The following is a 27,344-nucleotide window of genomic DNA, read 5'->3' as shown; positions in this document are numbered from 1 at the left end:
TTTTCAATTAGCTTTCAGTGAATAATAATATTTAACCTTTGGTTTTAGAAAATACCCTGTTTTTAATAACATTATTGAATTCCCTGTTTCTGACTGAACCTGGTAATTTTGGTGGGTAAATTTACAAATGTAAATGGAAGAAATGTAAACCCTTCGTTACATTTTCTGAGAATATTTCAAAGTTTGCTTTCAATTCTTGATTGTGTCCTGATTTATACCTTTGTTATAGTCATGATGAGTCCATTACATTTCAAATCTTGCTTTTTTGTATGTCAGTGTGGTGTGCCTCACAATGCTGATATGTTCTCTGTCTTGCATTGTGCATGTGGAATGAAATATGCAAAATGTGCAATAACATTTTTAAAATGACAGTAAAGATAACAAACAAAAGTCACTTCTTTGAGGAATTACACAGACAGTGTCTTTGTCTCCTTGTGTCCTCTAAGGATTGCAGGGGGCCTTTTGAAGCAGTGTCAGCAGGCAAATGTTAGACTGGTGCCATACTGGGTTCTATCTATTTAACGACACCAAAAAATGACAATACCATATTTTAAGTTTAAATGTTTACACTGACTAATATGAATAAAAAAGGAATGAAAGACACTAATTAATCAAAACACTTCCTTCTAATGGATCCTGGGTGAGACTGGCAATATATTTGAATTTTGTCCAGCTCTCGCACCTGTATTTGGTCACTATATATATATATATATATATATATATATATATATACACACACTGTTATTGGCTTCATTGAGTTACCAATAACTTAAATAGTCAGCTACTAGTCAAATCGAACAGCAATGGCACATATTGCCATTTTAACCCATGGCAATGGCACGTTGTTGGCGAGTTTTTGTAGTGCAAAAAGCACAAACTGCATTCATATGATCTTTAAGCCTTTGCAATATTCAAATTTTTAGTCATCCAAACTTTGTGTGCAGCCATTTATTTAAACATTTAAAGTGTCTTTAAATGTTGAATTTACAAACAATATTATATCCATTATCAATGACTGTCATGGATCGCTGCTTGAATAAATAAAGTTTTGTTGGTTTGCCGGTTTTCCTGTGAACGCCTTTTCTCAGATCTGTTTTCTGTTGTTGTACACACCACACCTCCGAACAGAGTTCTTTTTAGATTATATATTTTTGATATTTACAGTAGGCCAATAATTTTTCATTATTTATGTATCCAGTTCGTGTGTAAGCCTAATATAGCTATATGGAATACAGTATAATAATTTCCACACAGTAGATTTTTTTAAGAGTGTGAGTTTACATTAAAATTTGTTGTGCTTTTGCTGTCTTACCAATGTTATTCCCATCCTCCACTTCCACCTTTAATAACATGTTTTTCATCAGAGAGATAATTTGCCTTAAGCTTACAGGAAAATAGAATACCAACCTAATGTAAAAAATAATTTATTCTTTGGCAACATTTCTGGGACCTGGGTTCAATTCCAGACATACCATCCATTTTTTAAATAGTTTGTTAAAGGGGTAATTCTCCCAAAAATGAAAATTCAGGCGTTATTTACTCACACTTGTGTTGTTCTAAAGCGGTATGACTTTCTTTTTTGAGGTGAACTATTTCTTTAATACATAAATGTGGCATTTCATTTATACTAATATATATATATATATATATATATATATACACACACATACATACAGGGAAGAAAGAGGTTATTTAAAAACACACTTTATACAAATAGGAATTTGTATTGACATTATCGTCAAGTAAACATCTCAGCTTGTCTAACAGACATTTCTTGCTGGATGAAGGACCATCACCTTCAACTCAACCTTGCCAAGACAGAACTGCTTGTGGTTCCAGCAAACCCATTGTTTCATCAGAATTTCACCATCCAGTTAAGACACATCAACCATCACTCCTTCAAAAAACAGCCAGAAACCTTCAAGTTATGATTAATGATCAGCTGACTTTCTCAGACCACATTGCTAAAACTGCCCAGTCCTGCAGATTTGCTTTATTCAACATCAAGAAGATCAGGCCCTTTCTGTCTGAACATGCTTCACAACTCCTTGTTCAAGCTCTTGTTCTGTCCAGACTGGACTCTTGCAATGCTCTCTTGACAGGTCTTCCAGCCAGTTCTATCAAACACTTTACAATTAACCCAGAACGCGGCAGCAAGATTAATTTTTAATGAGCCAAAAAGAATGCACGTCACACCTCTGTTTATCAATTTGCACTGGCTACCAATAGCTGCTCGCATAAAATTCAAGGCATTCATGTGTGCCTACAAAACCATCACTGGCTCTGCACCACTTTACTTAAATTCATTACTTTAGACTTATGTGCCTCTAGAAGCTTACATTCTGCAAGTGAACGTCGCTTTATTGTGCCATCCCAGAGAGGCACAAAATCACTTTCATGGACTTTTAAATGAAATGTTCCCTCCTGGTGGAACGACCTGCCCAACTCAATCCCAGCAGCTGAGTCCTTAGCCATCTTCAAGAAACGGCTAAAAACACATCTCTTCCATCTTTATTTGACCCTCTAACTCTAGCACTCTCTAATTCTATTCTTTAAAAAAAAAAAAACTAACACTAGCCTTTCTAATCTTTTGTATTCTATTTGTATTTGTATTCTTTATTCTTTTTATTTATTATACAATTAACAAAAGCAGAAAAGGCCTCTAACACTAGCTTGCTCTATTCTTTTTCTATTCTGTCTGTTTTCTTTTTAATTATTATATAACGGTCACGGTTGCGTACTGTTATAGATAGAATAATAATAGAATATTACAAGAGCCCTAACATTTATGTACTGGATGCAGTTGATATAGTTGAAAAATGCCCCTATGGATGGACAAATTTTGGAGTCCGATGCTACAAGTTCTTCCCTCAGTCGGCTAACTGGATCACAGCAGAGGTAATGTGTTAGTTACAAGGTAATTTTTACTATTTTTAAACATTTTTCAAGTAAAATTTCCTTTTCTTAAAATAATACAGAAAACTAATACTGAATAATTAACCAATCAGGCTAGAATTTGTTTGAAAATGATTTTGTTTTGAATGCTTTATGCTAAAAAGATTAGATTTTATACTGTCAATAACAATGTGTCTCTTTAGAGAAACTGCCAAAGTCTGGATGCAAATCTCGCATCTGTGCACAATAAAGCAGAAAACGAGTCTGTTGCCTTCTACCACACGTTGTTGGGTTGGTACTAATGATGAGACTTATTTGTTTAGAATGAAATTTCTTCTTTAAACATTTGGATACGTTTTTAATGAAGATAGTTTGGTTTGACCTCTCCAAATGTGAATTTATAGCTACTGCAGTCTGAGTACAGTAGTGCACTCTTTACAATTACTCTCTCCACTTTTTAGGAAGGACATTGGGTGTGGAGTGATGGCTCTACATATGATTACACCAACTGGTGCTCTGGAGAACCTAACAATGCCTGTGTTGAGAACTGTGGGGAGATCAACATCAACCAGATTTGTAAGAATGCAGTTGTTGTGAGGAGTCAGAAGCGTTTGGATCATTTGCAGCTTGTATTTAGAACAGTCAGACAATACAGGGCCAAATGCCGGCAAGGCAGAACAGCAGGGGCTAGACAGAGACAGAGTCAAACACCAGGTGGAAGATCAGGGCAGGCGGCTAGCAAACAGAGTCCAGATGAAACAATCCGAGGTCGGGGCAGGCAGAGAACAATCAGAAAAACAGGAAACAGTCCAAGGTCAAGTACACAGAAATCAAACACAGGTATAACGCTCAGAAACGACAGCCAGGGCAAATCAAGACTTCGCAAAGAGTCTGTGTGTGTGAGTGACTTATATGTGTGTGTGTAAATGAGGTGCAGGTGTGGATGATCAATCAGTCCCAGGTATGAGGATGATGGGAATTGGAGTCCGAATAGAAATGGTTAATATTCAGGGGATGGCTCTCTCTGGTGGTGCGAGGGAGGCGGTACGGGAGCCTCCTCTGTAACAGCAGTCTGTTTTCTAAATAGTATTTTCAATATTTATTTATAATTTAGCATAAATAAATCCCGCGGTATGGGAGCCTCCTCTGTAACAGCAGTCTGTTTTCTAAATAGTATTTTCAATATTTATTTATAATTTAGCATCATGCAGTAACGTGAAATGGCTCATTTGGATGTCACAAAGTACCTTCAGTTGAACACAGCATTTTATTTTAATTGTAGCACCACTATAATGATCAGAATAACTTTTTCCCCCACCCTACAGCTAACCGTTGCTGGAACGATATAACCTGTTCAAACCGAATAGGCTTTGTTTGTGCTAAAAGCCTGTGAGATCATATGCAGTCATTCTTCTCCACTTTGACTGTACTACATATATTTACATTTTCTGATCTTATCCTTACAAAATGTTATTCTGAAATTAAACTTTTCTTAAATATGTTCTCAGCCTTAATCTATTCTTAATACCTTCTCTGAAACACTCGTCAAATCAATAAAGCATTGAGAAATAAATAGCATTGATAGATAAATCTTGTGTGTTGTGGAATTAAATCAAAATCATGTATAAAATATAAGTAAATTTAGTGTGTGTGTGTGTGTGTACCGGTATATATGGTTTACGAGGACACAAATGTGTATAACGACAAGGGTACTACAATGTAAACATGGTTTATGAGGACACTTCCTGTGTCCCCGTAAAACAAAAGACTTAAAAAACGGTGTTTTATGAAATTAAAAATTGCCAGTAGTTTCCTGTAAGGGGTAGGTTTAGGTGTAGGGTTGGTGTAGGGCAATAGAAAATACGGTTTGTACAGTATAAAAACCATTACGCCTATGGAGAGTCCCCGTACACCACAAATTCAAGTGTGTGTGTGTGTTTGTGACATATGAGGAAACAAATTTGTATAATGACATGGGTATGACATAGCTATTACAAGGAGAAGGTGACTTATGAGGACATGTCCCCATATTTCAAAAGGCTTATAAATCATACAGAATGAGTTTTTTTTGTTGTTGTTGTTTTTTTTTTTTGAGAAAGTAAAAATGCACAAAGTTTCCTATAAGGGGTAGGTTTAGGTGTAGGGTTGGTGTAGGGCAATAGAAAATACTTTTGTACAGTATAAAAACCATTACACCTATGGAACGTCCCCACAATTCATAAAAACAAACGTGTGTGTGTGTGTGTGTGTGTGTGTGCGCGCGCGTTTTTGTGACAAATCAGGACATAGATTTGTATAATGACAAGGGTATGACATAGGTATTACAAGGAGAAGGTGACTTTTCAGGACATTACCCCATGTCCCCACTTTTCAAAATGCTTATAAATCACTCTGAATGGAGTGTATTGAAAATCTGAAATAGCACAAAGTCTCCGAGGGTTAGGTGTAGGATTGGTGTAGGACAATAGCACATAGAGTTTGTACAGTATAAAAACCATTACGCCTATGGGATGTCCCCACTTTTCACAACAACGAACATGTGTGTGTGTGTGTGTGTGTGTGTGTGTGTGTGTGTGCGCGCGTGCGCACTGGTTTGTGTGGTTTATGGCACTAGTGTAGCCAGGAATCACAACATGGGTGGGCCCAGACAAAATCAGGTGGGCCAAGCCTAAAATGCAACTGTTATCAAAATAGGCCAACACAACTACACTTGCTTGAAAACTCTATTTAAAACACTATTTAATCAGAGAATAAACCTGTGTGTCATCATAAGCAGTGTTACAGTTTTTTTTGGATTGCTTACACACTAAAATTAAAAGTAGTACACTATTAGCAAAACCTTACACTCAAGAAGCAAAACATCAGCCCATATTTGCACAACTATAAGCACATTGTCAACCTCACACTTGTTGCAAAACTCTACACACAGTGATTTGCAAAACACTAAACACACTTAACATACATTACACACACAAATCTATCATGAAGTCACTTCCTTGCAATACCAAAGCACTGACTGTCAAATTACCGCACCGTCCAACCAATTGGTTCAACACAGTCATCAGGTGTGCAAACACTTGTTTGCTTAATTGTACACACACCAATCAGGTGTATAAGCACTATAAAAAGCAGCAGGTGAGTTCATCGGTCTTCAAGCACAATGGAAAGAGTCAGAGAAAGAGTAAGACGAGGAGGAGAACGAGGAGAATGAGGAGGAGGACAAGGAGGAGGAGGAAGGGGAGGAAGAGGAATCAACAGAGGAAGAGGAAGAGATGGAGGCCATGCTGAAGGTAGAGGAAGAGGAAGAGAAAGAGGAAGAGGAAGACAAGAAGGTGCTCAAAGAGGACCGAATCCGACAAATGAGATCCGCGCAACACTGGTTGACCACGTTGTCAACCATGACCTGACGCTGAGGGAAGCTGGACTGCGAGTACAGCCAAATGTTAGCCGATACACAGTGGCAAGTGTGATAAGAACATTTCGACTGGAAAATAGGTATTGTAAAAATATCATCATATCAAAAACATCTGCACGGTTTCAGTAACTGCTTACAGTACTGTATTCTATGCACTATCAGCACTTCTGTTACCTTTTCCTGTGAAATTACTGTACTATTGTATACTGTTTTTTTTTCTACATAGGATTGAGGGTCAGGAACGACAAGGGGGAAGGCCTCCTATGTTCACAGAACAGCAAGAGAGGGAGATAGTAAACATGGTTTTGGCCAACAATGCTATAACACTCAATCAGCTCCAAGCTAACATTGTCAATAACCATGCCAGTTTCAACGATATCCATCAGGTCTCAACATCAACACTGGCACGCATCCTAAAAAAAAAACATATTCAAATGAAGCAAATTTATCGAGTGCCTTTCGAGCGCAATTCCGAAAGGGTGAAACGACTGCGGCATGATTATGCAGAGGTATGTATTCACTTTAGCAGTGTGATCTTGCATACTGTCTCATAATCTTTTACTGTACTGTAATATGTATACTAGATCTACACTGAACTACACAATTTTGCCTGACACTGTTCTTCAGGGAGTTTTACGAATGGATGGAGAGGAGATCCAGCATGAGTTCATTTACGTAGATGAGGCTGGGTTCAACCTGACGAGAACACGAAGGAGGGGAAGAAACATCATTGGCCACAGGGCTATAGTCAATGTCCCAGGGCAACGTGGGGGTAATATAACACTCTGTGCAGCCATTACACAGAATGGGGTCCTCCACCGCCATGCCCATATGGGCCCTTACAACACAGCACTCATACTTACATTCTTGGACCAATTGCACAACATAACAGCAGCAAATCAAATCGATCATATGCAATACATTGTTGTCTGGGACAATGTGTCTTTCCACCGCTCTGCTCTGGTTCAGAACTGGTTTCAGCAACATCCATATTTCACCGTCCTATATCTTCCACCATACTCTCCATTCCTCAACCCTATAGAAGAGTTTTTCTCGGCATGGCGGTGGAAGGTATATGATCTCCGTCTCCAGGCTGAGGTACCCCTCATCCAAGCCATGGAGGAGGCCTGTGACCAGATGGAGGTAGCAGCAATGCAAGGATGGATTCGTTATTCAAGATGTTTCTTTCCAAGGTGTCTTGCTAATGACAACATTGCCTGCGATGTTGATGAAATTCTCTGGCCAGATCCAGCTAGGCGAAGAGACAATGTCTAGTTTTTTTTTGTTTTTTTGTTTTTTTACAGTAAACTTACAGTACAATACGTAAAGTGACATTTTGTTACAGTATTATGAATCTCCATGTCAACATTTTGGGCGTGTTGAGAAATAAATGAGTTTCTTCAGTCTGCAACATTGGTCTTGTGTAGTGTTTGGTGGATTTACATTATATTTGTACTTTGTTGATGGTAGCCTACTCTAATCATAGGGAAGTAGAAGTGCTAAAAGTGTTTTAGGTTTATCACAGCAGAGTGTAACTCGTGCAAACAGAGTATAGTAATGTGAAACGTGTGTTTCATATGGTAACTGTTACGACCGTCTAGGGGTCGGTCGCATCAGAAAGGGAAAGGAGAGTCTTATGCCAGAGAGAACAATGATTAACAAGCTTTTATTTTGAAAAAGTAAGGGTTTAGCATCAGGGGAAGACAAGGCCAAAATAACAAACAAAAATAACTTATTAAACCTCTATCTTCCCTAAATCGAAATGAAAGAAAAATAAAATACAATTACAACTTACCTAACTCCCTTTCCCAAAAACAATATAATAAAGACATTTATACAGAAATAAAATGGCGTCTATCCCCCTACGTCCCTTATCACAAATTCTTATAACCTATTTCAAAAGCTATCTATAAGTTATCAGTTAACCATTCACAATCAGAAGTAACAAATAACAACGGAGCAGAAACACACACAACTGCGCGGCACTACGATACAACGAGAAGTACTATGGCACAAGAGGCCTCGATCAGCATTTTAGGGGAATCCTTTATCCAAGTCAGTCAAGGATAAGAACCAATCGCCACCTCCATCCAATTAACTCCAAGAACCGCCTTCCTGAAAACAAATATAGACATACACAAAAAAAACACAAGAGGGCAGCAAAGAAACAACAGACAAATGACTGAAGGTCATAACACCCCCACACTAAAAAAAATAAAACACCATGGTTTTACTGATTAACACGCGATAGGGCGTCAGCAATTACATTATCAATACCTTTTTTATGACAGATCACCAAATTGTAACTTTGACAGATTAGAGACCAACGATAAGACGATGATTTGCATTTGCCATCCGCTGCAAAAACACAAGAGGGTTGTGGTCTGTATACACTGTAATAGATTGTGAGCTAGAGCCAACATAGACCTCAAAATGTTGCAAAGCGAGAATTAAAGCAAGAGCTTCTTTCTCTATGGTACTGTAGTTAACTTGGTGTTTGTGAAATTTCTTTGAAAAGAAGCTAATTGGGTGATTCAAACCATCAGCACCCATCTGAAGAAGAACGGCACCTACACCGGAACCGCTAGCATCAACCTCTAGTAAAACGTTTTCTCAAAACAAGGTGCAGCAAGTACAGGGGCACTACAGAGTAAGGTTTTCAAAGCTTCATAGGCAGACTGACATTCTGAAGACCACTTAAATGAAACTGCTTTACTTAATAGTCTAGTGAGGGGACTAGCAACAACTGAAAAATTTTTACAAAAGCATCGGTAATAACCAATCATGCCAAGAAATCGACGAAGTTCCTTCTTGGTGATAGGAACAGGAAAATCAAGAATAGCTTGTACTTTCGAATTAAGAAGGCGAACTTGACCATTTCCCACCTCTTTTCCTAAATATGTAACGGTGGCACAACCGAATTCACACTTTGATAAATTCAAAGTCAAATTGGCATTTCTCAAGCACTTAAAAACATCATCCAAGGTGTTAAGATGATCTTCCACGTATCAGTATAACACACTACATCGTCCAAATAAGCCTCGCAATTAGACACATTAGACAGCACTATGGACATTAACCGTTGAAACGTTGCTCCAGCATTTCGAAGTCCAAAGGCCATAACACGATACTGCATGAATACATCGGGAGTGGCGAAAGCAGAGATTTCTGATGCTCGATCTGTAAGTGGCACCTGCCAATATCCTTTTAGTAGATCTAATTTAGTTACGAACTTAGCATTACCTACTCGATCGACACAATCTTCCATACGAGGAAGTGGAAAAGAATCAGCTTTTGTTAAAGCGTTAACCTTACGATAATCGGTACAGAATCTGGAGGACCCATCTGGTTTAGGGACGAGTAGACATGGGGAACACCATGGACTAACACTAGGAACGGCTAAATTGTGCTCTAACAAGTACTGCGTTTCTTGCTTCATTAACTGTCTTTTGCGTGGGTTTACACGATAAGCATTCTGCTTAACTGGGGCATGTGATCCGACATCTATGTCGTGGTTTATCACATGGGTAACCGAAGGAAAATCATTAAACAAAGTTGGATATTTCTCAACAAGATTTAAAATATCAACCTGAGCTGATACAGACAAGTGTAACAATTTTTCTGACAAATTCGACAAGGTTTCAGAATTTGGCAAACGAGCCGATAAAAATGATGCACTATTCATTCTCAAATCATCACTCTCGGTGCGTATTCTGACAGTGACACAGTAACTGGTGCAACAGTAGCGACAGATTTGCGAACATCAGAATCAGAACGTGACACATATGCCTTAAGCATATTAATGTGACAGACGCGTGATTTTCTCCTACGATCGGGGGTTTCAACTATATAATCCGTATCTCCAAGTTTCTCTTTTATCCCATAAGGACCAGCGAATTTTGCTTGGGCGCGAACCTGGCGTTGGAATTAAAACGAGAACCTTATCTCCTGCCTGAAATGATCGGGTGACGGTTTTTATCGTAGCGGGTTTTCATTTGATTTTGTACTGAACTGAGTGAGCTTTTGCCAACCTCCACACTGAATGCAAGCGTTCACGAAATAAACTGACATAATCTAAAACACTGGTAGTTGGCGACATACGAGTGGATGACAGAATTTGTTCTTGCAGAATTTTCAACGGACCACGAACTGTGTGTCCAAAACTAACTCGGAAGAACTGAATCCAAGAGAAGCTTGGGTAGTATTTCGAACTGCGAATAACAAGAGTGGAATGTGCTCATCCCATTCCTTCTCATATTCCACACAAAAGGTCCTGAGCATTGACTTTAAAGTTTGATGGAAGCGTTCGATGGCGCCTTGCGATTGAGGGTGGTACGCACTGGATACTTGATGTTTGATAGCTAACTGTTTCATTACCTTTGCGAACACGTTAGACATAAAATTAGTACCTTGGTCAGATTGAATGTACTTGCATTCCAAAAGTAGTACAAAACTTAACCACTGCTTTGACAATGGTACGAGCTTTAATAGAACGCAATGGTATGGCTTCAGGAAATCTGGTGGATGCACACATTAACGTTAAGAGATAAGAATTTCCAGACTTTGTTTTAGGTAATGGCCCCACACAGTCAATCAGGATTCGTTCAAATGGTTCTCCTAATACAGGTATAGGCTTCAACGGAGCAGGAGGAAGTATTTGATTTGGTTTACCAGCAATTTGGCATGCATGACAAGATTTACAAAATTTAGCTACATCCGACTTCATGGAAGGCCAAAAGAAATGTTTTAACAACTGATCATAAGTTTTGCGAATGCCCAGATGACCTGAAAGTTCGTGATCATGAGCTACACTCAGTACATGTTGTCTGTAAGGCTTCGGAACAATTACTTGAAAAACAGTACTCCAGTCACTCTTTGCATGACGTGGAGACCACTTACGCATCAAAACATCCTCTTCGAAGTAGTATGCCACAGGATGCACGGACAAATCAGACAGCTCGACGGCAGCTTTTATACAATGACTTAAGGTTTGATCAGTACGCTGAGCTTCAATCAACATTGGTTTACCAATGGGTAATCGACCGAAGTGCACACACTTCTACGTCAACAGTATCCTCACCTTTCTTTATACTATTAAAATTGTCAACACTCAGAAAAGAATCTGAGAGATCTACGGTATCTCTAAATTTACATGCTTGAGATCGAGTAACAACACATGTGCCAAACACATCAGGAAATTCCTCGCACAACACATCACCATCAGGTGCAACAGGAGTATCTATTACCTCAGGCAGACAAAAACTGTGTCACCTGCCAAATCATTCCCAAGAATGAGTGACACATCTTTAACAGGTAATTGTGCACGAAGTGCCAGTTTAACACTCCCTGAAATAATTCCCGATCGCAGAAACACTTGATGCAAAGGAACTTTAATTACCGTAAGATCAATCCCTTGAACTAACACACTGGAACCACAACTAGACTTTTCAGAAAATGGCAACGCACTTTGCAAGATAAGCGATTGGGCGGCGCCAGTATCACGGAGGATGCGAATGTGCTTCATCTCAGAACTGGCTTCAGTCAGTGAAACTATACCATCGTAAATAAATGGTTCAAAAGTTGACTCAACCGACGAACTTATAGATTCGTTTTGCCCAAGTAACAAAACTGAGCTCTCGATCAAAGCAACACTTTTCGAAGGGTTGAAAGTTCGTGATCATGAGCTACACTCAGTACATGTTGTCTGTAAGGCTTCGGAACAATTACTTGAAAAACAGTACTCCAGTCACTCTTTGCATGACGTGGAGACCACTTACGCATCAAAACATCCTCTTCGAAGTAGTATGCCACAGGATGCACGGACAAATCAGACAGCTCGACGGCAGCTTTTATACAATGACTTAAGGTTTGATCAGTACGCTGAGCTTCAATCAACATTGGTTTACCAATGGGTAAATCGACCTTCGGAAATGCACACACTTCTACGTCAACAGTATCCTCACCTTTCTTTATACTATTAAAATTGTCAACACTCAGAAAAGAATCTGAGAGATCTACGGTATCTCTAAATTTACATGCTTGAGATCGAGTAACAACACATGTGCCAAACACATCAGGAAATTCCTCGCACAACACATCACCATCAGGTGCAACAGGAGTATCTATTACCTCAGGCAGACAAAAAACTGTGTCACCTGCCAAATCATTCCCAAGAATGAGTGACACATCTTTAACAGGTAATTGTGCACGAAGTGCCAGTTTAACACTCCCTGAAATAATTCCCGATCGCAGAAACACTTGATGCAAAGGAACTTTAATTACCGTAAGATCAATCCCTTGAACTAACACACTGGAACCACAACTAGACTTTTCAGAAAATGGCAACGCACTTTGCAAGATAAACGATTGGGCGGCGCCAGTATCACGGAGGATGCGAATGTGCTTCATCTCAGAACTGGCTTCAGTCAGTGAAACTATACCATCGTAAATAAATGGTTCAAAAGTTGACTCAACCGACGAACTTATAGATTCGTTTTGCCCAAGTAACAAAACTGAGCTCTCGATCAAAGCAACACTTTTCGAAGGGTTGAAAGTTCGTGATCATGAGCTACACTCAGTACATGTTGTCTGTAAGGCTTCGGAACAATTACTTGAAAAACAGTACTCCAGTCACTCTTTGCATGACGTGGAGACCACTTACGCATCAAAACATCCTCTTCGAAGTAGTATGCCACAGGATGCACGGACAAATCAGACAGCTCGACGGCAGCTTTTATACAATGACTTAAGGTTTGATCAGTACGCTGAGCTTCAATCAACATTGGTTTACCAATGGGTAATCGACCGGAAGTGCACACACTTCACGTCAACAGTATCCTCACCTTTCTTTATACTATTAAAATTGTCAACACTCAGAAAAGAATCTGAGAGATCTACGGTATCTCTAAATTTACATGCTTGAGATCGAGTAACAACACATGTGCCAAACACATCAGGAAATTCCTCGCACAACACATCACCATCAGGTGCAACAGGAGTATCTATTACCTCAGGCAGACAAAAAACTGTGTCACCTGCCAAATCATTCCCAAGAATGAGTGACACATCTTTAACAGGTAATTGTGCACGAAGTGCCAGTTTAACACTCCCTGAAATAATTCCCGATCGCAGAAACACTTGATGCAAAGGAACTTTAATTACCGTAAGATCAATCCCTTGAACTAACACACTGGAACCACAACTAGACTTTTCAGAAAATGGCAACGCACTTTGCAAGATAAACGATTGGGCGGCGCCAGTATCACGGAGGATGCGAATGTGCTTCATCTCAGAACTGGCTTCAGTCAGTGAAACTATACCATCGTAAATAAATGGTTCAAAAGTTGACTCAACCGACGAACTTATAGATTCGTTTTGCCCAAGTAACAAAACTGAGCTCTCGATCAAAGCAACACTTTTCGAAGGGTTTTCCCTTCTACCTGATTTGCGCTTCAAAGTGGGACAATTTGCAATGAGGTGCCCAACCTCATGACAATAAAAGCATTCGCGGTTTTCCTTACCGTCTACACTTACTACTCTCTTATGTACTACAGCAGTATCTCTAGAAGGACACCCTCGACTAGGAACAATACGCTTTACAGGTGAAAATACTACTCTGTGCGTAAGTACAAATTCATCAGAAAAAACTGCGGCTTCAGAAAGAGAAGACACTTTCTGCTCATTTAAATATACGACGATTTTCTCCGACAGACAATTCTTAAATTCCTCCAACAGTATTAACTCCTTAAGTTGCTCAAACGTGTCTACCTTGTTTGAAGCACACCATCTATCAAACAAATTTGCTTTATCTCTAGCGAACTCAACGAACGTTTGGCTAGGGGTTTTCACAAGATTTCGAAACTTTTGTCGGTACGCTTCGGGGACTAGCTCGTACGCACGCAATACAGCACTTTTCATCACGTCATAATCCAAGCTCTGTTCAAGCGTTAATGCTGAGCAGACCTCTTGGGCTTTACCTACGAGTTTGCATTGCAGCAACAGCGGCCAAACATTCCGCGGCCATTTTAACGTAGCAGCAATCCGCTCAAACACCGTGAAATAAGTATCTACCTCACTTTCTCTGAACAGCGGTACGAGTGAAATTTGTCGACTAACATCAAATTCAGGTTGACTTACTTGTGGATTTCGTCGAGGTGCAGGAATAGGACTCGGAGTGGAAGCATTTATGGGTAACGGCGCTGGTATGCTCACGCCGAGCGCATCAGCAGCTGAATGTCTACCCGGTGACTTCCTGAGCTCGAGCTCCAACTCCTTGAGCTTGATTGCCCGTTGAGATTCTATTTCAACCGTGCGTGCATGCACCAGCTGACTTTGATATCGTTGCTTACTTAACTCTAGATCAAGCTCTTTTAGTCTGATTGCCAACCGAGGATCAATTGAAGAAGGAGATCGTCGGGATCCATGCCGGCCATCTCCTCGGGTTTGGGATACTCCGCCCCCTCACCCACGGAAATTGGCAACTGATCTGCAACACCCGCTTCACTCACCTCCGGCAAAACTCCATTTTCCACCAAATGCTTATAAATCACCTCCTTGAGTTCTCGCTCACTGCACCACGAAGAACTTTAATTTGATATAACTCAGCAATCGAAAATAAATCATCCTTACGACAAATGTCCAATTGTTCAACAGAAGGTTGAATTGCAAATTTTTCCAACTCAAATTTCGAAGACATTTCGAATTCCCTCCCCCTTAAATTGAAAACCACTAGCCAAACGAAAATATACAAAGCAAATTTCATCGGTCTTTTCTAAAATGCAATAACACGGCAACAAACACAAGCTTCCGATTTCATTGATTTTTTTCCTTTTTTTCTAACAAGTTCACAAATTCTCTTTAAAAGAGAATTAAAAGAATAAAAGAGGAAGTATAAATTTCAGTTTTTAAGACGAGCCCCCAATTTCTGTTACGACCGTCTAGGGGTCGGTCGCATCAGAAAGGGAAAGGAGAGTCTTATGCCAGAGAGAACAATGATTAACAAGCTTTTATTTTGAAAAAGTAAGGGTTTAGCATCAGGGGAAGACAAGGCCAAAATAACAAACAAAAATAACTTATTAAACCTCTATCTTCCCTAAATCGAAATGAAAGAAAAATAAAATACAATTACAACTTACCTAACTCCCTTTCCCAAAAACAATATAATAAAGACATTTATACAGAAATAAAATGGCGTCTATCCCCCTTCGTCCCTTATCACAAATTCTTATAACCTATTTCAAAAGCTATCTATAAGTTATCAGTTAACCATTCACAATCAGAAGTAACAAATAACAACGGCGCAGAAACACACACAACTGCGCGGCACTACGATACAACGAGAAGTACTATGGCACAAGAGGCCTCGATCAGCATTTTAGGGGAATCCTTTATCCAAGTCAGTCAAGGATAAGAACCAATCGCCACCTCCATCCAATTAACTCCAAGAACCGCCTTCCTGAAAACAAATATAGACATACACAAAAAAAACACAAGAGGGCAGCAAAGAAACAACAGACAAATGACTGAAGGTCATAACAGTAACAAAGTGTGGTTTTTAAACAGAAGTGTATAGTTTTTACAAGAGTGTTTAATTATGCAAAGGATCTGTAGTGTTTTGCTAATTGGGTGTGTGGTTGTGCTAATTGTGTGTAGTGTTTTGAAAACACGGGCCCTGTTTTGAAAATCGTGCTTAAGCAATCCAAAAAAACTGTAAGAACATAATGATAAGAACAGCATAGCACGGCAGCCACACCACACACACACATCTGACAGACACAACACAACTCCATCATTAAATCAGCAGGACAGTAGTAGACAGCAGGGCTAGATTGGTAATCAGGCATGCTGGGCATTTTCCCGGAGGGCCGATGCACTTAAGGGGCCGACAGGATGTTTATTATTTATTTTTTTATTTTTTTATTTTTTTGCTCCGCCTATATAAAGATCGCTTTACCCCTCCCCACTTCACTTTGCCTCTCAAAAAGCTTCAAACCTGGAAATATGTGGAAATATTACGAAGTTTGTAAACAGGACGTTAACAGTGGCCAGAGACGGGACACCAAAACCACTAGAAGGCAAGCCTGCAACCATTAGCCGAAAAAGCATAATAGAGAGATCACAGGGCACCTAATGTCAAAAAATTTGATTTATTACCTCTCATAAAGATAAGACCCCCCACCCCTCCCTCCCACCCAAACTGGACACCTGTTTGTCCATGCCCCCACCCATCTAAATGAGCATCTGTTTTTACTGTCCAGTGATTCTAAGGTATTTATGAATGTTTTGGGAAGCGTGTTTTTGTGTGGGCCATTGAAGACTATTATGTGTTTAAACTTTAAATTGTGAAACTGTGTTAAACGGGACAAAGGGAAGTTTTTATTAGAGTTTTTCACGCACACATATCAACAAAAAACATACGTAAAATGAGCAACGACTTGCTAGTGTTGTTGTAACGAACTCTAACTAGTTTAAAAACGTTTTAAGTTAAATAAAAAGAAGTAGAAGTGTACGTGTTTGTTTATTTAAAACAAACAAAGCATCGGACACCTTAGTTAAAACAATAGCATAACATTACAAAGTTAAATAATATAGAGTTGACTCATCTTACCCGTCTTCTAAAACAAAACAAAAAAGCATCAGAAGCGAACGTTTACAACGTTCTATCATTACAGATTAAAAGGTAGCTTTTCTCACAAGTTACAGCAAATAGATCTGACTTATCTTACCCGTATTCTAAAACAAAAAACAAAACAAAACAAAAAATCAGAAGCGAACGTTAAGTAAAAAGTCAAAATCTTGTTACAAGTTAGGAAATAAAAGAAAGAGAAAAAATAACTGCGATGTAAAAAAAGAAAAAGTGCAGACTATCTTAGGCAGCCTCCGGCAGATAACCGCACACTAGCGCGTCAAAACTCAGAATGAGTTTACGCCGCTGAGTCCAGACCACGCCTTCCGCCACCCCCCTAGCAGCGTAAGGAGAGACCGATGCAAAGATTTAAAAGAATTAAAGTAATGTTTTAACATTAGAACAAACGTTATTTTTAATAAATCTTTAGCATTTCTTAATTAATGAAACAATTCGGCACTCATCCTAAAGCTTTTCATTTTAAAATTAGGTTAGTCTAGTTTTTACCTTTTAAACAAACAGCAGGCCTACCTACCAGGGAAATGTTGCTTATTTTATTTTATTTACTTTAGTTTAGTTATTCGCACTTAATTTAGTAATACCTTTATTTACTCTTTGATTTTTGTCAATCTTTAAACTTTCTAGCCTGCTATAACGGTTCAAACGCATACGCACGTATGTGAACGGAAACCGGAATGAAAGCAAATGTTTCGGACGTCTTTGGAGTTTTCAGCCATAATGAGACGCCTAAACTTTTTACATTATCGCACGAATTGTAAATATTTAGTCTCACGCAGTGCTACGAAATGAGAATGACACAGCGTGTCTGGACGTATAATTACTGACGCGTCCGTATCAGATCAAGAGAGTTGCTGTAAAACATCTAAAGGTGTTTCTGGAGACGCAACTCATTTGCAATCTAAAGAGTTTTTGAGGGGGTCTGGCATCATAAACTTTGGCGTATCTGTTCATTGATCAAAGCACATACATGTTAACCATTTTATGATATGCACCTGCGAGTATGAACTTTGTCAAAAGTTTAGACTTAAAGTTCACTGTCCGGTCAAAGGATGTGTGCCCTTTTGAAGCTTTTATATGACACATAACTGGTTAAGTTAAAAGTTTAGGTATAGTTGAGAAATTAGTATTTATAACGAATTAATCTATTCGAATACGTCTTCAAACCAATGTTCAGGATGTAATGAAGTAGATAAAGAAGGTGATAAAGTTTAAATAAATAGAGGATCTCCAAAGATGATTGTTTTAATAAGACTGTCTATCGCGTAGGAAAAAGACGTTTAATTTACTTAGTTTCACATAATTTGTTATTTCTTTATATGATCTTTGATCATTGTTGCGCTTAAAACATATTATGATGTAGGTCTATACGTAATACATATAATGCAAATAGAAACCCTGTGAACTTTACCGTTGTAAGAAATACATAAGACCTACTTCAAATGGTCGTTTGAACAGATGGTTCACATCACGCGAGGTCAATAAACAGATATCCCGAACTTTGACTTTTCGACTGTTAAAATCACCCGCGATGTTCAAACGCATATAGATAAGGGTCAATATGCGTCTACATGTTAGGGATATGCTAACATCGTAGCAATTAAGTTGTAAAAGAAAAAAAGAAAATCTAAAAGATGTTTCATCCCGTTGGTGAAACATCTCCAGCTGTGTTAAGTAATGTGATGAAGATGCAGCCGACTAACTAACATTTCTTATTTGATGATAATAAGGAAAGCCAGAATCCGAATAAATATATGGTGGCCGGGAGCGATAAGTAAGAGTCTAAATATAAAATGTATCCAGAGTTTCTGTTTTAAATAATGTGGCGTAAATCTACATCATACCGTCAGGTAAATTATGTAAACAGATGCGAAACCTGCGTTTAAATGTAAATAATAAAACCGCTCCTTTATGCATGTATGTACGAATAAACGCAATATTTATAGAATACTAGTCATTATGTTTAAACACGAATTTCGTAATATTTGACCATACTATTTCACAAATTAACGTTGCGTCATGTACCTTACTAAAGATTTGTGGTATTAGGTCACCCCCTGCCGGTTGTTATCGGATTTACGACGCATTTTCAAGAGACTCCCCCCCCTCAAAGTGATGCGTTAAAAAGCACAAGTTATAACATCCTCATTAACTGTAAAACTCTAACTTCTCGCACGCCGTTGTTACACCTCAACAAACGTCGGAACGATGGCTGACAATTACGACGGTGAGTACGTTTTGCTCATAGGAGATGTTTAAATATTTTAACGTGAATATTTGTTTAACATGATGTTATTATTTCAGCTACTTTCGATAATCTTGTGTTTGACGAAGATTTAGAACACATCCTTGAAGAGATATGTAAGTCTTTACTCTTTTTCTATCATACGGTTTAATAATGTTATTATTAATAATAATGACGGTTATCATTTTATTCAGTTGATGAAGCCCAACTAACTGTTTGCGAGGACGACAATGGCCTTAACGGTAAGTTGACATTAGTTTTGTTTTGTTTTTCTTAACGTGTTAAAACCACCGACCCCTCATAAACAGTATTTACTAAATTTGACAGGTGGGCATAATGATGACAACAATCTTGTAATAATAACTGCAGAGGATGTGCAGCGGGGGGTTGCGGAGGGACCCGAGTTACGTAACGAACCAGCCAACGTCACAACGCCCGCCCCCTCCCACACGGAGTGTTCCGATGAACAACTTCACACGCCTACCGTCCGTGCAAACGCTCGCACGGACGTAATCGAACCCCCCACGCAGCGAATTTATGGTTGCGGACAGGCCGTAAAACGCGTGAGGCTGCCCGAACAGGAAACGAACGACTCGCCGTCCGCCAGACGTTTAAGGACTTCAGAGAACAACGGTGCGTATTAAAACAGAAAATCGCATTATTATGTTTTATGTTCGACTTTTATTTAATAAAATTAATAAAGTGGTTATTGTTATTCTTTTTACAGAACAAGCTCATGACCAACGAGGGCTAACAGCTTGGTCTGATTCGCTGGTCCACGCATGGGATCAGGTATCCTTCACTGATACGGAGAGTGAGGAAGAAGAAGAGGAAGAAGAAGAGGAGGAGGTGGAGGAGGTTGCGGAATTACTACATGAAATACCTCGGGAGCTGTTTAGCGATCGCGATTTAAATAGAAGGCTTGATCGCGAAGCGTTGAACCGTGTTAATCGTTACTTTGAAAGACTTTTTGATCTGGCCGGACAACCGTTGACTTACCGGCAAGTTGAAGAAATTGCAGCTAACGCGCAAGGTGACGTTATTTCGATTTTAAGAAATGTCATATCCTGTCAACAACAACACACCGAAGCCTTACGACACGCAGCGGAGTTTTGGAGAAATTGTCACGAAGAGTTATATAACGAATTCACGCAATTTCGCCAGAGTATGATCGGAGTACCGGAGGAAATCCGGGAAAACCGGACCGAACAGAGATTGGCGGTAAATGCATTATCTTTGATGTCCGAGCGTTTGAATCTGCTGCAGAGAATGTTGGTAGATTTGCATGAACGTATGATATCCAGGAGATAATGTACAATGAATTGAATAGCTTTTTTTTTTTTTTCCTTACATTATTTTCCTTATTTTTCCTTTCCTTATTTTCCTTACATTATTTTGTATGTTACCTATATTGAATTTTTTTCATACTGTTATTAATGTTTATCATTGACAACCGTGTATTATTGATTATTCATGTTATTAGTAAATCATATACGTGTTGATATGTAACTTCTCATCGTCGATTGTATCTCCTATTAGTTTCTGGTTCAATTTATACCGTAAGTGTTTGTTTTTGTTATATCTGGACACGTTACGTTGTGAACCGTTGTGGTGTTTTCAAGGCGCTACATCCGTTTGTCTTTAAGGTTGAACTATTTTGTATTTCTGATTTTCAAAATAAATTTTCAAAATGAGTGGTAAAAGATGTCACGACGATTTGCATGACCGTGTACCAGAAGATGTTCAGAGATCATTAAGACCTAGACACGATTCTCAAAATAACGCTGATCTGTTACGCGATCTTATTAATAATCAATTACAGATGTTACAACCAGATTCGCTTAACATGACCGAAAGATTGCACGAACTGGTAGATGAACAGTATGAATGGCTGAATGTAACTATAAATGATGATCAGATTGGTATGGGGTCGTCTAACGATGATGCCTCAAGCTACGAACCTTCAGCACCAAACATGGGTCTCAGCCAAAATTTTATAGATAGACTAATAAATGAAGGTGGTCGTGTGAGCGATTTTACAATTACCCCAAGATCGAGATTTAACGGTTTAGAAATTCGCAGAACTTTAAATTTCCGCGAAATTGTAGCAGACGATTATGCAGCGTATAATATCTTTTTGCAAGATATTTTGAATGAGATCGTAGATTTTTCACGTTTGTTGGCAGGCGAATCCGGTTTTATGAATGTGTCGCTGCAAGGCGAGAGTCTCCCAACAGACATTAACGCGGTTCTAACGCCAAATAATAATCATGACATTAATACGTTTATCGATCAAATCGAACGTACGGTTCAAAGCAACGCGGATGTGGGGGTCGATTCTGCTTTACAGTTACGCGTGTCTGTGGTACGGAATAGGCAAGGTGGAGGGCGTAGAAAGCTAACCGACCTAGCCCACAATATGATAATCCAAAAAAATAAGATGAATCTTTTCGTCGCAAAAAATATAACAGACAATATGTGCTTCAGCATATGCCTGGCACATTTTTTAAACCCTCATTGTCCCGATCAGGAATTGGTCAGAATAGCCAGCGACATACACGCAGAACAGGGTTATAAACCGCAAGATAAAATTGCATTTCACGACGTTTCTAAATTAGAAACAGCCCTAGACCTGAAAATAGTCATCTTTCACAGAACGTGTTCAGGTAAATTGGAAGTGTATAAAAATACGGATGAAACACACCCGAACACCGTACATTTATATCTGCATGATGAACATTACTATGTGATAAAAAATCTGAAGGGTTTCTTAGGGTACAGCTACGTTTGCGAGTACTGCTATCAAGGCTTTAACGATCGTAGTTTACATTATTACATGCAACGTGTGTAATACACCTCAGTGCACCACACATCCTAAGAAATGGCTGCAATGTGAGGACTGCGCTAGATATTGCAGATCTGACTTCTGTTATGAAATGCATAAACAGCCGCAAAGTGAAGGGGTGAGGTCGCGCTGCGATCTCGTAAAATTCTGCGGGAGATGTTGCAGACAGTATAGAGCGAAATGGACGGATGATAAACTATCACTGCACAAGTGCGCCCCGTCCAAATGTCCGCATTGCAACGACATACTGGTAGATGAAGGACATCACGGCTGTTATATTCAACCCGCAAAACCTGACGTGCATAGTGAAAAATATGTTTATTTCGATTTTGAGACGATGTACGAAGATTCAAGACATACTGCAAATTACGTGTGTGCCATTTCGCAAGACGGTGAAGAGTTTACAGCCGAGGGGGTTGATTGCGTAGACAAAATGGTCAAACATTTCAGATGTCCAAAATTTACAGACTTTACATTTATAGCACACAATGCTTCAGGTTTTGACTCTTATATATTGCTCGAATATTTCACAAGTCAGGGTTTGGCACCAAAAATTATACTCCAAGGATGTAGACTCGTATATATGTACGATCATGTATTTAAACAGCGATACATAGACAGTTACAGTTTCTTACCTATGAAATTGTCAAAAATGCCCTCCGCTTTAAACCTAAACACCGATGAAAAAGGATTCTTTCCCCATCATTTTAATCGTTTGCAAAATGCAAATTACGTCGGACCGTATCCATCTAAAGAAGATTATGGATACAACACAATGTCCGAACCTGATCAGGTCAAATTTGATAGGTGGTACGAGAGTGTAGCAGGACAGGTGTTTAATTTCAAAACACAACTGGCGATGTATTGCAAGAACGACGTTGTTTTGTTACATGACGGGTGTATGAAATACAGAAACGAGTTTATAGCGTGTACAAACGTGGACCCCTTCGGTTGTGTAACGCTCGCGGGGTGCGCTATGAAGGTGTTTAAAACACTTTTTTTAACCAAAGACACAATAGCCCTGACGCATAAAAACGCCTATCTTAATCAGTACAAAGCTTATTCTACACCGTCCATCCAGTGGTTGGAATATATTAAAGCGACCAAAAACGTTGACGTGCATCATGCATTAAATCACGGAGAAGTCAAATTCGGATCTTATCACGTGGATGGATATTATGAGTTTAACGGCGATAGAATGGCTTTGGAATTCCTGGGGTGTTTCTGGCACGGACATTGCTGTCGTTTTAATCCTAACGAATTAAATCCCGTGTCAAAAACGCCTTTCGGTATGCTCAGAAGACAGTCTGATAATAAACTGGAAGTTTTGCGTAAAACTTACAACCTCAAAGTAATTACTATTTGGGAATGTCAGTGGGAGAATGCCAAACAAAACGATCCTGATGTTAGGACTTTTATGAGTAATTACGCTGCACCTGAACGTTTGAATCCTAGGGCGTCGCTTTTCGGTGGTCGAACGAATGCGCTGAAGCTTTACCATAAAGTTACAGAGGGCGAACGTGTATCATACCTTGACTTCACGTCTCTGTATCCTTTCGTACAGTCGCGTAAAACTTACCCAATCGGACACCCTGAAATAATTTTAAAAGATTTTGAACCGATCAAGTCTTATTTTGGACTTATTAAATGCACAGTGCTGCCCTCACAGAACTGCTTCATCCGCTTATCCCTTTCAAATCGCCACAGGGAAAGCTATTGTTCGCTCTGTGTCGCACCTGCGCAGAGCAGCAAGTACAAACGGGTTGTCAGCATAGCGATGAAGAAAGAGCTATTTCAGGGGTTTGGACGTCTGTGGAACTCTCACACGCCCTAGTTAAAGGTTACACAGTTGTCAGTATCGTGGAAGTCTGGCACTTTCCGCAGACGTCAGACACATTATTCACCGAATATGTTAAGACGTTTCTCAAATTCAAGCAAGAGGCTTCAGGTTTCCCCCCGCACGTAGTGACAGACGCCGAAAAACAGTCTTACGTTGAAGATTATTTTGAGAAGGAGGGCGTTCAGCTTGACATAGGCAAAATAACACTCAATCCTGCGCGTAGATCTATAAATAAATTTTTATTGAACGCCCTTTGGGGGAGATTCGGACTTAGATGTAATTTACCTAAGACCGAACTTTTGACAGATCCTGAAGATTTCGCCCGACACATTTTTGGAAACTACCATGTAATTAAACACTTCTCATTCGTATCAGATTCTGTAGCCCTAGTGCAGTGGTGCTACGCTGAAGACGACCCCGCCCCTGCATGCGATGTTAATGTGTTTATAGCCTCATTCACCACGGCTTATGGACGATTGGAATTATACGATCTTATGGACAGATTAGGCCCGCGCGTTTTTTACGTAGATACAGACAGTCTTATCTTTTCGTCGAAAGAAGGCGAATGGATGCCTCAAACAGGCTCGTACCTAGGCGAACTGACGAACGAACTCGACATAGACGATAACATCGCGGAATTCGCATCAACCGGTCCTAAATCGTGTGGTTTTAAAACTGCAAAAAATAAAGTCACCCTTAAAGCGAAAGGGATCACGCTCCATTCTTCGAATGCGCAAATCGTTACCTTAGAAAGTATGATATGTCTGGTACACGGTTATGTAGCATCACGTGACACGTCCCATCTGCTCACCCGTACAGAGACCATCGTACGGAATAAAAAGAAGTTCACACTACATAATAGATCACTTTTGAAAAGATTCAAAGTGGTTTATGACAAACGGATTCTTTTGCCTGACTGCTCCACTTTACCTTATGGTTTTTAACAATATGTCCAGACCAGAAGATACGTATGTTGAAGAAGGTTTTGACTTTCGTTTTAATTTCCCGTTCTCCGCCGTGGTCTCCGGACCTTCCGCAGCGGAAGACTGTCTTTGTGAAAAATCTGTTGTGTAACGCAGATAAACTGATCAATGTAAAAATTGACAATATTGTTTTTTTATACAGTTGTTGGCAACCATTGTATGATGAACTCTTGTCATTGTTTGATATTAAATTTATTGAAGGCATACCAAAATCTTTAACGGATGAAAATTTATTGCCTCCTAATAAGAAATCTATTTTGATTTGTGATGATTTAATGGAATTAGCATATTCGAACGATGAACTCTCACGCGCTTTCACGAAATATGTTCATCATAAATCATTTTCCATTATATTGATAACTCAGAATCTGTTTTTCAAGGTAAAACCAGCAGAACTATTACACTGAATACTCATTACATTATTTTGTACAAGAGCCCCAGAGACTCTATGCAAATAATGGTTTTAGGGCGACAAATTTTTCCAGGAAACGTTAAATATTTCATGGAATGTTACCAGGATGCAACCAATAAGGCTTTCGGATTTCTCCTGATCGACTTTAAAGCTAAAACGCCCGAGCGTTTTCGTCTCAGATCGGATCTGTTTTCAGATCATCAAGTGGTGTACATACAGAAAAGAACGCGGTAAACTTTGATGAAAATAAGAAAAATGAGCGATAGGCTTTGTAAAAACCTACCTCTTTTAAAACTGTTATATAAGGCTACACCGAAGCAGCGACGTGTCATTTTACAGTCGGCATCGGATCAACTGATTCTATCCTTATGCGAAATAGCTCTTAACGTCCTCCGCGGTACCATACCTCTAAACAGCACACAGTTCCGAAGATTAAAAAAGAAAAAAGAAGAAATCAAATACGCTGCTAGTAAAAAGATCACCGTCGAGAGAAAAAAACGTCTGATTAATCAAAGAGGTGGTTTTCTCATACCTCTGTTAAGTGTCGCCATACCTTTTATCACTAGTTTAATAACGTCCAGACAACATTAGGAATGGAATATGCTGAAAAGCATTATGTAATTCCGCAGAATCAGCTGAATAAATTAAGAGCCGGGAACGTTCGCGAGACAATTCAACAAGTTGTGGAGAACGATTTGGATGGTGCTATAAGAAATATATTACAGAGGTCTGATTTAGATTCGCACGGGAAAGCTAAACTTTATTCCAATGTCTTACAGAGGTTTTTAACTATAGTAAAACAGGGCGATTTGGAGAGCGGTACTTTAACTCTGACGCTCCCGAAACAGGATAACGTTCACACCGACGCACCTGGTAGTACATCTGCTAACGCACCTGACCCACCGTCTAATAAAGGTGATGAAGAGGATCACATCGTCAACGAGATCTTAAACAATGTACCACAAAGGCAATTAAAAAACATCAAATTCATTTTGAATAAAATGTCTAATGCTAAGCAGCTGTCTTCATGGACAGATTCTGGAGAGTTTGTGTTTAAAGGCCGCTTAATCGCCGGTTCGCACGTGATGGATTTGGTTAAAAGCATAACAGCTCCTCATACCATCCGCGATGAATACAGACCTCGCGGGTGGAGCGAATTTCTAGATGCTTTTGCCGTTTTAAATATACCATTTTCAACTATAAGCAACCCGCAAGTTAAACGGTCGGTCGAAGCCCTTAAAGGGAAATCACCCGGATACAACCAGCAGATGTCGCCAAAGATGACGACCCCGTTGAAACAACGGCGTGGTAAAAAGCGTGCGGCCACGTCACGGCTTAGTACCCCAGTAGGAGATGCGTTTAATTCGCCTACTCTTGATGCTAGCGCGTGGTTAACTTTTTAAGTTACTGTTTGTAAATATATTTGTAACCATGTTTGAAATGTATGAAATATTTGTATTAAAATGTGTTGAAATATCAGCGCTATATTAATAAAGAAAAAGATATGGCTGATTACCCAACTTCTTTTATTTATAAAGTACACACATTTGAGATTATATCTTTTATTTATTATACATGTAATTATAGAACTTTACAGATCTGCACGCAGTGAATACAATTAAATGTATCACAGAGGCGAGGTTTCAATCTCTTTACAAATCGAACTACCATGTCATCATTTTTAATTAGATCGTCATAATACATTTTAACAATATTTTCATAGCCGTAACCTTTTGACATGTGATACAGAAAAAACACACAATGTTGGCCGCAAGCATCTGATGCGAAGTCTTGAACCTGTTTGTTAGAGTATTGCACGCGAATAGAATTGTTTTTTAAAAAATCCTGGACAGTCTTCGGAAAATGCGGATCTTTAGGATTTCCGCCAAAGCTGTCAAAAAAACAACTAATGCCATCGTTGTTTACGTAGATGGCTACCCAGTGTTGACCCGGTTCTGTGGAAGGGTCGGTATTAAAAATAAGCATGGCCGGTAAATTCTTTAACGGGGTTTTGGGTAGGTAATCGCACGGAAGCACTCCTAAAAAATACGTGTTGTGTGCAATTTT

General features: G+C 39.2%; 2 protein-coding genes across 2 annotated transcripts; both read left to right on the top strand.

The window, feature by feature from the left end:
* The first annotated feature begins 6,319 nt into the window (after positions 1-6,319).
* On the top strand, positions 6,320-7,585 carry LOC131546484 (uncharacterized). Its single transcript, XM_058786060.1, has 3 exons — positions 6,320-6,390; positions 6,537-6,819; positions 6,938-7,585. Exons 2-3 carry the CDS (start codon positions 6,574-6,576, stop codon positions 7,583-7,585), a joined length of 894 nt encoding a protein of 297 aa, XP_058642043.1. The 5' UTR covers positions 6,320-6,390; positions 6,537-6,573.
* An 11,316-nt stretch (positions 7,586-18,901) lies between these two features.
* LOC131547358 (uncharacterized) lies at positions 18,902-20,508 on the top strand. Its single transcript, XM_058787873.1, has 5 exons — positions 18,902-19,179; positions 19,257-19,313; positions 19,392-19,439; positions 19,525-19,830; positions 19,925-20,508. The coding sequence occupies exons 1-5, from the start codon at positions 19,161-19,163 to the stop codon at positions 20,506-20,508; spliced, it is 1,014 nt and encodes a 337-aa protein (XP_058643856.1). The 5' UTR covers positions 18,902-19,160.
* The last annotated feature ends 6,836 nt before the right edge of the window (positions 20,509-27,344 follow it).

The sequence above is a fragment of the Onychostoma macrolepis genome, chromosome 09 (assembly GCF_012432095.1).
Source record: "Onychostoma macrolepis isolate SWU-2019 chromosome 09, ASM1243209v1, whole genome shotgun sequence".
Taxonomy (NCBI): Eukaryota; Metazoa; Chordata; class Actinopteri; order Cypriniformes; family Cyprinidae; genus Onychostoma; species Onychostoma macrolepis.
This window is presented reverse-complemented; position numbering and strand designations above follow the sequence as displayed.

What these genes read in the sequence shown, in the direction of transcription:
- LOC131547358 (XM_058787873.1), top strand. An exon ending in GGACGACAATGGCCTTAACG is followed by an intron (nt 19,440 to 19,524) that starts GTAAGTTGACAT and finishes TAAATTTGACAG; the next exon opens with GTGGGCATAATGATGACAAC. An exon ending in AAGGACTTCAGAGAACAACG is followed by an intron (nt 19,831 to 19,924) that starts GTGCGTATTAAA and finishes TTCTTTTTACAG; the next exon opens with AACAAGCTCATGACCAACGA.
- LOC131546484 (XM_058786060.1), top strand. Translation starts at nt 6,574, where the DNA reads ATGTTCACAGAACAGCAAGAGAGGGAGATAGTAAACATGGTTTTGGCC. An exon ending in TGCGGCATGATTATGCAGAG is followed by an intron (nt 6,820 to 6,937) that starts GTATGTATTCAC and finishes ACTGTTCTTCAG; the next exon opens with GGAGTTTTACGAATGGATGG.